Source organism: Cherax quadricarinatus, chromosome 4 (genome assembly GCF_038502225.1).
Source record: "Cherax quadricarinatus isolate ZL_2023a chromosome 4, ASM3850222v1, whole genome shotgun sequence".
Classification (NCBI taxonomy): Eukaryota; Metazoa; Arthropoda; class Malacostraca; order Decapoda; family Parastacidae; genus Cherax; species Cherax quadricarinatus.
In genome coordinates, this window is record NC_091295.1 from 49016861 (window position 1) to 49030433 (window position 13573).

The following is a 13573-nucleotide window of genomic DNA, read 5'->3' on the forward strand; positions in this document are numbered from 1 at the left end:
CCCCGCGGCCCGGTCTGTGACCAGGCCTCCTGGTGGATCAGAGCCTGATCAACCAGGCTGTTGCTGCTGGCTGCACACAAACCAACGTACGAGCCACAGCCCGGCTGATCAGGAACTGACTTTAGGTGCTTGTCCAGTGCCAGCTTGAAGACTGCCAGGGGTCTGTTGGTAATCCCCCTTATGTGTGCTGGGAGGCAGTTGAACAGTCTCGGGCCCCTGACACTTATTGTATGATCTCTTAACGTGCTAGTGACACCCCTGCTTTTCATTGGGGGGATGGTGCATCGTCTGCCAAGTCTTTTGCTTTCGTAGTGAGTGATTTTCGTGTGCAAGTTCGGTACTAGTCCCTCTAGGATTTTCCAGGTGTATATAATCATGTATCTCTCCCTCCTGCGTTCCAGGGAATACAGGTTTAGGAACCTCAAGCGCTCCCAATAATTGAGGTGTTTTATCTCCGTTATGCGCGCCGTGAAAGTTCTCTGTACATTTTCTAGGTCGGCAATTTCACCTGCCTTGAAAGGTGCTGTTAGTGTGCAGCAATATTCCAGCCTAGATAGAACAAGTGACCTGAAGAGTGTCATCATGGGCTTGGCCTCCCTAGTTTTGAAGGTTCTCATTATCCATCCTGGTCCTTGAAGGTGAGATCCTCTGACATGATCACTCCCAGGTCTTTGACATTGGTGTTTCGCTCTATTTTGTGGCCAGAATTTGTTTTGTACTCTGATGAAGATTTAATTTCCTCATGTTTACCATATCTGATTAATTGAAATTTCTCATCGTTGAACTTCATATTGTTTTCTGCAGCCCACTGAAAGATTTGGTTGATGTCCGCCTGGAGCTTTGCAGTGTCTGCAATGGAAGACACTGTCATGCAGATTCGGGTGTCATCTGCAAAGGAAGACACGGTGCTGTGGCTGACATCCTTGTACAGGAAGGCCCCGCTTTACGGCGTTTCACTTTACGGCGTTCCGCTAATACGGACATTTCAAATTATGACCAAAACTCACTATAAGGCTCCCCCCACCTGACTTTCTAATACGGTCACCGTGCCCCACCCTGTTTGTTTACATTCTCCATGAGCTCAGTAAGCACTAAGTCTCTCCATTTTGTCTGGAAACTCCAAAATTTCAAATGTTTTTAAAAGTTATTTCATATTTTATATATACTCTGATAATTATACTTATGTATACCTGTACCTAAATAAACTTACATACATCGAGTCATTTAAATGTCGTATATTACGTTAATATACACATTTTCATTAATCCATCCATGATATTTTTTTCAAAATTATATAATAAACACGATGCATAACATATAAATAAGATAAATACACCCCACAGTAGAATAAATAAACAAATGTGAGATGTCGTAGCAGACGACTTGCACAAGTGGTGATAATAACAATACCGAGTCTCATTAAATGTCGTATATTACGGTAATATACACATTTTCATTAATCCATCCATGATATTTTTTTCAAAATCATATAATAAACACGATGCATAACATATAAATAAGATAAATACACCCCACAGTAGAATAAATAAACAAATGTGAGATGTTGTAGCAGACGACTTGCACAAGTGGTGATAATAACAATACCGAGTCTCATTAAATGTCGTATATTACGGTAATATACACATTTTCATTAATCCATCCATGATATTTTTTTCAAAATTATATAATAAACACGATACATAACATAAAAAGATGATAAATACACCCCACAATAGAATAAATAAACATAAATATAAGATGTGGGAGCCACATAACTTGTACAAGTGACGCCAAGAATAACATTTTCTCTAATCTAACATAAGAGTAAATGTGTTACTGGGGGTAACTGTAGAAAATTATTCCTTTCGTATGTATGTAAGTAAGTTTATTCAGGTATACACAAATACAGTTACATAGATTATCATACATAACAACATACGTGTAGAGAACCTAGGATAACCCAAAAAAGTCAGTGTGACTTATTTCCATTGCCTTCACTCAGAGCTTCATTTCTTCTCAAAATGATGTTACATGAGAATGGGAGTGTTCTTCTTTATTAATTCTACCGTATCAATGTAGAGACAACCTGTACACAATGTAACTTGTACACAAACCAGACGTGTACACTTCGTTTGTTTACAAAACTTACCTTCCCCTGGTTTGTTTACATAACTGCGCCTGCCCCCTCTCATGTATTCATTCTTTCTCTCTCTCATTTATTCGTTTTATCTCATTTACTTACTCCTGACCCTACATTAAGACTACAAATATTTTAAGGTAAGTAATGAGTGAACTGTATATACATTTTATCGCTCTGGGATGCTTAAATATCATAGAATAGTATGTGTGGGTGGGGTGGCCTGGTGAGGCTATTACAATACATACCACACTTGATTTCTTACAATAAATACTACTTGTCTCACCCTAGATTAAGACTATAAATATTTTAAGGTAAGTAATGAGTGCACTATGTGTGTATTGTACCTTTTTATTGTTTTTTGATGCCTGGTTCTATTGCTAACTTAATATATGTTAGTGTAAACTTGTTATCTAGTGTTTGTATGCATTTATAAGTGGAAAAAAAGGGTGTTCCACTTTACGGCGATTTCCGCTTTACGGCGGTAGCCTGGAACCTAACCCGCCGTATAAGTGGGGCCTTCCTGTATAAGTCGGATATGAGGATGAGGAACAAGATGGGAGCGAGTACTGTGCCTTGTGGAACAGAGCTTTTCACCGTAGCTGCCTCGGACTTTACTCTGTTGACGACTACTCTCTGTGTTCTGTTAGTGAGGAAATTATAGATCCATCGACCGACTTTTCCTGTTATTCCTTTAGCGCGCATTTTGTGCGCTATTACGCCATGGTCACACTTGTCGAAGGCTTTTGCAAAGTCTGTATATATTACATCTGCATTCTTTTTGTCTTCTAGTGCATTTAGGATCTTGTCGTAGTGATCCAATAGTTGAGACAGACAGGAGCGACCTGTTCTAAACCCATGTTGCCCTGGGTTGTGTAACTGATGGGTTTCTAGATGGGTGGTGATCTTGCTTCTTAGGACCCTTTCAAAGATTTTTATGATATGGGATGTTAGTGCTATTGGTCTGTAGTTCTTTGCTGTTGCTTTACTGCCCCCTTTGTGGAGTGGGGCTATGTCTGTTGTTTTTAGTAACTGTGGGACGACCCCCGTGTCCATGCTCCCTCTCCATAGGATGGAAAAGGCTCGTGATAGGGGCTTCTTGCAGTTCTTGATGAACACAGAGTTCCATGAGTCTGGCCCTGGGGCAGAGTGCATGGGCATGTCATTTATCGCCTGTTCGAAGTCATTTGGCGTCAGGATAACATCAGATAGGCTTGTGTTAATCAAATTTTGTGGCTCTCTCATAAAAAATTCATTTTGATCTTCGACTCTCAGTCTGGTTAGCGGCTTGCTAAAAACTGAGTCATATTGGGACTTGAGTAGCTCACTCATTTCCTTGCTGTCATCTGTGTAGGACCCATCTTGTTTAAGTAGGGGCCCAATACGTTGTTCTCGATTTTGATTTGGCATAGGAGAAGAAATACTTTGGGTTTCTTTCGATTTCATTTATGGCTTTTAGTTCTTCCCGCGATTCCTGACTTCTAAAGGATTCTTTTAGCTTAAGTTCGATGCTTGCTATTTCTCTGACCAGTGTCTCCCTACGCATTTCAGATATATTGACCTCTTTTAGCTGCTCTGTTATTCTTTTCCGTCGCCTGTAAAGGGAGCGCCTGTCTCTTTCTATTTTACATCTACTCCTCCTTTTTCTTAGAGGAATAAGCCTTGTGCATACATCGAGTGCCACCGAGTTAATCTGTTCTAGGCATAAGTTGGGGTCTGTGTTGCTTAGTATATCTTCCCAGCTTATATCGGTTAGGACTTGGTTTACTTGGTCCCACTTTATGTTTTTGTTATTGAAGTTGAATTTGGTGAATGCTCCCTCGTGACTAATCTCATTATGTCGGTCTGGGGCTCCGCGCATACATGACTGAACCTCAGTTATGTTGTGATCTGAGTATATTGTTTTTGATATGGTGACATTTCTTATCAGATCATCATTGTTAGTGAAGATGAGGTCTAGTGTATTCTCCAGTCTAATAGGCTCTATTATTTGCTGGTTTAAATTGAATTTTGTGCAGAGATTTAAAAGCTCGCGTGAGTGTGAGTTTTCATCAGAGCTGCCTCCTGGTGTTATTTCTGCAACAATATTATTTGCTATATTCCTCCATTTTAGGTGCCTTAAGTTGAAATCCCCCAGGAGCAAGATGTTGGGTGCAGGAGCTGGAAGATTTTCCAGACAGTGGTCAATTTTTAACAGCTGTTCCTGGAATTGCTGGGATGTTGCATCCGGAGGCTTGTAGACTACCACAATGACTAGGTTTTGGTTCTCGACCTTTACTGCTAAAACTTCCACTACATCATTTGAGGCATTTAGCAGTTCTGTGCAAACAAGTGACTCTGCAATGTACAGGCCAACCCCCCCCCCCCCTCCTTTTGCCTGTTCACTCTGTCACATCTGTATAGGTTGTAACCTGGGATCCATATTTCGTTGTCCAAGTGATCCTTTATGTGGGTCTCAGTGAAAGCCGCGAACATTGCCTTTGCCTCTGCAAGCAGTCCACGGACGAAAGGTATTTTGTTGTTTGTTGCTGGCTTTAGACCCTGTATATTTGCCAAGAAGAATGTTATCAGACTGGTGGTATTGTTGGTACTGGGGGGGGGATTGTAGAAGTGGGTCCCACCAGCAGAGCCATGAGGGTAGGATGTAGGAGTGGGTCCCACCAGCAGAGCCATGAAGGTAGGATGTAGGAGTGGGTCCCTCCAGTAGAACCATGTGGGTAGGATGTAGGAGTGGGTCCCTCCAGCAGAGCCATGAGGGTGGGATGTAGGAGTGAGTCCCTCCAGCAGAGCCATGAGGGTAGGATGTAGAAGTGGGTCCCACCAGCAGAGCCATGAGGGTAGGATGTAGGAGTGGGTCCCACCAGCTGAACCATGAGGGTAGGATGTAGGAGTGGATCCCTCCAGCAGAGCCATGAGGGTAGGATGTAGGAGTGGGTCCCACCAGCAGAGCCATGAGGGTAGGATGTAGGAGTGGGTCCCACCAGCAGAACCATGAGGGTAGGATGTAGGAGTGGGTCCCTCCAGCAGAGCCATGAGGGTAGGATGTAGGAGTGGGTCCCACCAGCAGAGCCATGAGGGTAGGATGTAGGAGTGGGTCCCTCCAGTAGAACCATGAGGGTAGGATGTAGGAGTGGGTTTCACCAGCAGAACCATGAGGGTAGGATGTAGGAGTGGGTCCCTCCAGCAGAGCCATGAGGGTAGGATGTAGAAGTGGATCCCACCAGCATAGCCATGAGGGTAGGAGTGGGTCCCACCAGCAGAGCCATGAGGGTAGGATGTAGGAGTGGGTCCCTCCAGTAGAACCATGAGGGTAGGATGTAGGAGTGGGTTTCACCAGCAGAACCATGAGGGTAGGATGTAGGAGTGGATCCCACCAGCAGAGCCATGAGGGTAGGTTGTAGAAGTGGGTCCCACCAGTAGAACCATGAGGGTAGGGTGTAGGAGTGGGTCTCCAGCAGAGCCATGAGGGTAGGATGTAGGAGTGGGTCCCTCCAGCAGAACCATGAGGGTAGGATGTAGGAGTGGGTCCCACCAGCAGAACCATGAGGGTAGGATGTAGGAGTGGGTCCCACCAGCAAAACCATGAGGGTAGGATGTAGGAGTGGGTCCCACCAGCAGAACCATGAAGGTAGGATGTAGGAGTGGGTCCCACCAGCAGAACCATGAGGGTAGGTTGTAGAAATGGGTCCCACCACAGGAGTCATGAAGGTAGGATGTAGGAGTGGGTCCCACCACAGGAGAATCATGAAGGTAGGATGTAGGAGTTTATGGCAGGCTGCCAGGCCAGCAGACGCAGAAGAATCATCAGTGTGTAAGATATCATGGTGGAGGGTGTACGTCGTGTCTCGCGCTCCAGCACATCAATGAACCCACCTCACAAGTTCTCTCACCTACTGTGTTAAACCTCCGTGGTAGTCTGAAAACATGACAATGATTTGACTAACAGTATGCTGATGTAAGCGCAGTTAATATCTGTGCTGAAGTACAAGGAAAAACAAACATGTATTTCAACAGGAGAAATTTGTATTACCAAAACTACCCTTATTTTGCGGCGTTTGGTTACCCCCAACAACAGGTGAGTGTTAAACTACACTACGAATAATACAACACAAATCACTTTATAAAAAAAACTACACATGATTTAAGAGTCAATTGAGTTTTTAATAAGTAGTCTTTGAGCGTGACCTATTGATGAAATGCCAATAGTATTTTGGGTGACTTAAATTGTGTACTATGCTAGCCGATAGGCTGCTGGCATGGATCAGCGCTGTATAGCCCTTGTGGTTTAGCGCTTTCTTTTGATTATAATAATGCTGGCATGGGTTTAGCGTGTAGTTTTGATTATTATAATAATACGCTTCTGGCAGCTCGTGTATTACCCGCCCCTCAAGGGAGGTTCCTTGATGCTGATGAGGGGCTCTTGATCTAGGGAATTGGATCTGTGCTCCAGTTCCCTGAACTGAGTCTAAATACCTTCCATCCCCCCCTACATGCGCTGTATAATCCTACAGGTTTAGCGCTCCCCCTTGATTATATAATTGATCCAGGAAGCTGGAGCTATCGTCTTCCTCAGATCAAAGCTGATCACTTTCCATTTCCGAGGCGCTGTATGACCATTATTTATTAAAATATAATATATATCACTAGTAAGGTCGAATGTGTACTCGCGTCTACGTCTCAGAAAAGAAGAGACATGCCTGGGTCAGGTCAAGTCTTATATCTCAGTGTATATACACTGAGAGGTGTATGTCAGTGCATATACACCTCCCTGTATGTCTCGAGCTGTATAGTCCTTGTGGCTTAGCGCTTCTTTTTGATTATAATAATAATAATAATAATGTATGTCTCGATGTTGATACACAGAGGTGCATGTATCTTATACACTGAGAGATTATTTTAAATCCAAAGTTAGGTATTAGGGTGTTCTTGACTGGTAGTGTACAGGTGACGTAGTCTTAGTGACTTGTGTAGTAGATAGGTTTTAACCCCACTAACCAACACATCACATCCTTAAGAAATTGTTAGTTGATAGGGAATTGCTCCAGCAATGACTTGGTGTTTTTTTTTTTTTTAGTCAAAATTCTACCTCCACGAATCCAGTGCTGAGAGTTCTTGTGATTAGAACGTCCAGCATTACATTAGAACATTCAGCATCACATAAGAACGTCCAGCATCACAGAACATCCAGCACCACATTAGAACGTCCAACACCACATTAGAACGTCCAGCATCACAAAAACGTCCAGCATCACATTAGAATGTTAAGCATCACATTACAATGTTCGACATCACATTAGAATGTCCAACATCACATTAGAATGTTCAGCATCACATTAAAATGTTCATCACATTAAAATGTTCAGCATCACATTAGAACGTCCAGCATCCCATTAAGATGTCCAGCATCACATTAAAATGTTCAGTAGCACATAACTATAATGTCCAGCATCATTTAATTATAATGTTCAACAAAGCATAATTATAATGTTTAGCATCACATAATTATAGTGTTTAGCATCACATAATTATAATGTTCAATATCACATAATTATATTGTTTAGCATCACATAATTATAATGTTCAGCATCACATAATTATATTGTTTAGCATCACATAATTATAATGTTCAGTATCACACAATTATATTGTTTAGCATCACATAATTATATTGTTTAGCATCACATAATTAAAATGTTCAGCATCACATAATTAGAATGTTTAGCATCACATTGATTGCAATGTACAGCATCACGTAGAATTCCTCAATATCTGATTGTGTTTTTCATTTGTATCCATCTCCAGTAATTTTACTTCTCGCTCGAGTGCAGGTTGAGTGCTTCTAACATACAGCGAGGCTTCATGATTCGCGACTGTTCAAGAGGTGGGGGAAGGAAGTGCTTTGATGCCGGTGAAGGGCTCTTGATTCAAGGAATTGGCGGTATCCTCCTCTTCAGATTGAGCCTGATTTTCTCCCTGTGTATTAGGAGAGGCCAGCATCAGTAAAAACAAAGCTGGTGCTAAGACTCGTGAAGGCTCAAAGATGATTGTGGATAATGTCCAGATCGTGGGATGCCTTTGATCCTTAACATGACGGAAAAGAATTTAATGTTAGTGTCATGGAGGACAGCACTTCTCTTATACTCTTGAAGTTAGTCGGGAAGGGTGTAGACAGTTTCTTCTCTGGCATGTTAGAAATTGTATAGATATCTCATAAGGAATAACGTGGCTGCAACAATTAGATTTTGGAGACTTGACAGTGGTCCAGGACGGGTCGAAAAGTGTGGGTGTCTTGTGAAGTTATCCCGCAAGCTGGGTCCTTTACAGGTAAGATAAGATTTCGTTCGGATTTTTAACCCCGGAGGGTTAGCCATCCAGGATAACCCAAGAAAGTCAGTGCGTCATCGAGGACTAACTTATTTCCATTGGGGTCCTCAAGCTTGTCCCCCAGGATGCGACCCACACCAGTCGGCTGCCACCCAGGTACCTATTTGCTGCTAGGTGAACAGGACAACAGGTGTAAGGAAACGCGTCGAAATGTTTCCATCCGCCGGGAATCGAACCCGGGCATTTCGTGTGTGAAGCGAGAGCTATAGCCACCAGGCCTCTAAACACAATATCCTTTATATTAATGTTAGCCCCAGATTTGCTTCTGTAAATGGTTGCATCTCAAAGAATTACACCCGTGACTTGTGATCGTGGCTCTCTCCTCACTCTTCCTTCTTTCCCTAAGTTACTTGATCTTTAGATAGGCTATCTTGAAAGATGGTAATTCTCGTGTAATAGAAACTATAGCTATGCCTAACTAGTTTCCCTTAGCATGGGCCAGTAGGCCTGCTGCAGTGTTACTCTATTTTTATGTTTTTATATTCTTATTCTGGAACAAACTCTTGAAGTTGTAGTAACTGATGAACCATTAATGAAATACTTGACGATATCCTCACTGCCCTGCCAAGTCTAAGTAAGTAAGTTTATTCAGGTATACACAAATACAGTTACATAGATTATCATACATAGCAGCAAGTCAGACAGAGTGACTTATTTCCATTGGTGTCACCCATCTCAGGCTGACAGATTTTAACACCACGAATGAAACCCCTCTTGTGTGTTGGAATATGACAGAAACGTGGCTAGTTCTATTATTATTATTATTATTATTATTATTATTATTATTATTATTATTATTATTATTATTATCATTATTATTATTATTATGATTGTTGTTGTTGTTGTTGTTGTTGTTATTTAAATGAACCATTAAATCAACTTGAGTCATACAGTGTTGTGTTGGTAGGGGGTTGCATTCTCTAGGTGCTTGAAGAATGGAGGGTTAGTGTAAGTATGAGATGAAAGCAAATATTAGTGTAGGTTTAAAAGTCATAAAGAGAATTCTGCAATGAATGTGGGACTTTTGGAGGGTAGTTAGTGCATACAGTGTTGAAGATATATAAAAGCGTAGTCTTCTTATTGTCTGATAGATGAAACAGTTGATTTAATTTATGTTCTGTCAGCACAACCTGACGCCTCACACAGGTGCTGGGCATCTTCGCATATGGTGTCCAGTTGCGAGTCTTGTTGTCTAATGCAGAATTGTCAGAGTACAGTTTCTCATACCTGAGTGTGTTGTGAACTGTCTGTTGATTCAAAAGATATTATACTCCATTTTCAGAGGCATTTGTAGAACAAATAAGTTTATATTTAGAGATAAAAAAGATAATGTGCCAGACTATAGTACCAGCACTTAATATTCACACCACACATTGTTTAACAACAACGTGTGGTGTGAATATTATGCAAAAAAATTCGAAGTGTAGAAATTAGCGTAGGGGTTACTAAAAGGTACAATTCAGAGGTCAGATGAGAGGTTGTTGAGGTGATTTGGGAACTTTTTTTAGAGAGGATGGAACAGAACAGGATGACTAAGAGGATGTAAAAATCTGGGGTGGAAGGGAACGGTTGTCTCAGGAAAAGTTGGTAGGAAGAAGTTAAAAAGGTTTTAATTGCTAGGGGCTTGAGCATTCAGCAGGCGTTTTTGAGCGTTATAAGTCAGAAACATGTGATTTTTTATGGCTGTTGGAGTGCGAGCATGGCACGATTTATGAAGGGATTTAGGGAAATCGGTTAGCTAGACTAGTATTGGAGGTGGGAAGCACAGTGCATGCACTCTGAAGTTATCGGAATGTTTCAGTTCAGAGGATCATTTTAAGCGTGATCTCTGAGCACACTTGGAAACGGCCAGATTAGACTTTGCTACCGAAGTGGCTAGTTTATTGTGCACTCCATATCCATCCTGTGGACGGTAGCGCAAGAGCATATGGATACACAAAAGGCCCAGGAACGTATTGTAAAAAAGTAAAGAATGCCTTCAGAACAAATACTTTGGACCTATAAACAAAGTCGTCAAATAGAATGGAGGACCAGTGACCAAACTGGTCTCTAAGTGTGCTAAACCACTGAACTAGAGTGACCCACTTGGCGAGCGAGTGCTCTAGTGGCTAGACAAGTAACTAAACATACTGGCAGCGTCAGATGGCCCGTTACACATCATTCTAAGCTGTACCAAACCATATGCATTCTTTAGGAGCACCGAGCCTTGCGGTCGTTCTATAGATCTAAGCAGTACCGAGACCCGTTAACTGCGTATTCCTCTCTGTATTACAACGCGTCCGCATTCCTCCGAGTGCACAACTCTTGCAAATATGTGTTAACACACACACATCTCTCAGTATATATATATATATATATATATATATATATATGTGTGTGTGTGTGTGTGCGTGTGTGTGTGTGTGCGTGTATATATATATATATATATATATATATATATATATATATATATTATATATATATATATATATATATATATATATATATATATATATATATATATATATATATATATATATATGCATACCTCCAACTCTCCCTCCCACACGTCTGATCCCCCCTCACCATAGGTCAACTCCTCCCCCACACCCCCACCCTTCACCCACATATCTACATTGCTAGTACCGTTACCTGGGTGGGTAGTCCTGCCCTAGTGGCGGGGCTAACCTCATTTACCCACTCGTGAGGTCACTCATTCTCTTACCTTCTTTGTGTTTCTTGTAATTCACACTCCTTCTCATTAACTCTCGCTCACTTCACTTTCCGTTTCTCACTACATCTTTCCTCCCTCTCTCATCTACCTTCCTCCTTCTTTCCCTCATTACACCTATACCTCTCTCTTCCCCCCTTCTCTGTTTCTTCCCCGTTCCCTCCACCTATCATCCCTTCCTCCTTCACTAAATCTTCTCTCCGTCCTTTCATGATTGCAGAATCATTACATGTATGTATATTTACATGTAGGTACATGTAACAGTTAAGTATATACCAGGCTATTTAGTAACAGCTTAACCGTAATTTTTATCTTAATTTCTGGTCATAGTGGAGCAGAGCTCTGGTTTGTTCTTAATATTCCCCTCAAGGCAGGTTCCTTGATGCTGGTGAGGGGCTCTTGATCTAGAGAACTGATTCTTTGCTCCAGTTCCCTGAATTGAGCTTGAGCACCTTCAATTCCCCAATCCACAGGCGCTGTATAACCCCTACCGGTTTTAGCGCTCCCCATGATTACAATAATAATAATCTTCATATTAAAATTTTCACTTGCCAGTTTACCTTGTTGTAAAGTTGGGCCTGAAAGAAGTTGATGAAACTATGTGAAGTTAACCCAATTATGCAAACCCTACCTATGTGAAGTTAACCCAATTATGCAAACCCTACCTATGTGAAGTTAACCCAATTATGCAAACCCTACCTATGTGAAGTTAACCCAATTATGCAAACCCTACCTATGTGAAGTTAACCCAATTATGCAAACCCTACCTGTAATTCTTGCCAAAGTGAACGAATGCAGGACACAGAGAATGTATTTTGAACAAACTATGAAAGTATATATATCACGTGCATCTCAGTGTATATACTGTATGCATCGAGAGTTCAATTTCCCATGAATTTAGGGAATAAAGACTTGACAGTGTTCAGGTGAAGCACAGTCTTAATGACCTACGTCCAGTCATAGGGTTGAAGCCTGACGTACAAAGGATACGGTTGTGGGAGACTGCATGTGCACCTGTGTACGGTATACTCGGTGTAGTTAGACGAGGCAAGCAATGGGACCAAGGTCTAATAGACGTGTGGTCAGTAATCACCTGACGTGGTCTTGGTCAGACCACGTGGGAAGCATCATCATCATCATCATCATCATCATCGTCATCATTCCTACAGATTACAGTCACCTTGACCAACTAGTGTGGACTGTTACCCGTGTTGAGTGGAATTCTGTCCTTGTACAGCATTCCAACTTTGAAAAAAATCTAAAGAGACGTTTAGATGAGTAGAAAAGAGTTTCTCCCTCAAGGGAGGAAGGGGGAGTGGCCTTGATGTTGGTCAAGGGCTCTTGATTCAAGACAGAGGAACCGTCCTTCCTCTTCTGTGATCAGTTGTGATTACCTCCCGTCCCCCAGGCTCTGGATGACGCTTGAGAGATTTAGCGCTTCCCATTGAATAACAAAAAAAAAAAAAAAAACAGCTAAAACAATTTCAACGGCCAATATAATAATAATAATAATAATAATTATAATAATAATAATAATAATACCAATAACTTAAATAATAATTCATAAAAATAATAATAACTTACTTGCCATGGGTTCTAATCCCACCCGTACCTTGGTTTGGTTAATAATAATAATAAGAGATCATTTCCACCAAAATATGTTTTTAATATCTTAGATGTTACCTAACAAGTTATTATAGACGATCGAAATGTTATATTCTAGATCTGGGGTAAAGAATGAGGTGTTTCCAGAGTGAAAGTCTGAAGACAATACACTAATTACTGAGTGAACGTTGACGACTCATTACACGTTTTAGACTACTGAAAATAACCTTGTTCTATCTTACACTGCTTAAGTAATACATGATATAACTATATATATAATTATATATGTATATATATATATATATATATATATATATATATATATATATATATATATATATATATATATATATATATATATATATATATATATATATATATATATATACACGGTAAACCATAGTGTATAAAGTGCTGGAAAACTCGCATAATTAATATTGTAGATTGTGGTAGAATAGTGGTTACTGATGTACAACTGGATGGTACGTAAGGATGCTTTGGGAGAAATGGAAAAAATGAGTAATCTTGCGGATTATTGGGAGCTGGAATGGTGTTTAAATACCGACAGTGGGAAGTGAATGGCACTTCGATCTTGTCGTTAATTAATAAATTGTATGACTACGTATAGTAAATTGATCATTTTGTTTATTATATATTGTAATGCTACAAATTTGTACAACTATAATGCTTCATAATTGTAATGTTCAAATTTCATTGTTTAAAATACTCATTTGTTC

The 13573-nt window shown here is 40.8% G+C and overlaps 1 protein-coding gene across 1 annotated transcript in view; it reads left to right on the forward strand.

Moving 5' to 3' along the window:
- The first annotated feature begins 5757 nt into the window (after window positions 1-5757).
- Window positions 5758-13573, forward strand: part of LOC128684534 (uncharacterized) — a 315325-nt gene continuing 307509 nt past the window's right edge. Inside the window, exon 1 of the mRNA XM_053770779.2 lies at window positions 5758-6212. Coding sequence (XP_053626754.2) covers window positions 6138-6212 — 75 coding nt within the window. The 5' untranslated portion in view covers window positions 5758-6137. The remainder of the gene's footprint in view (window positions 6213-13573) is intronic.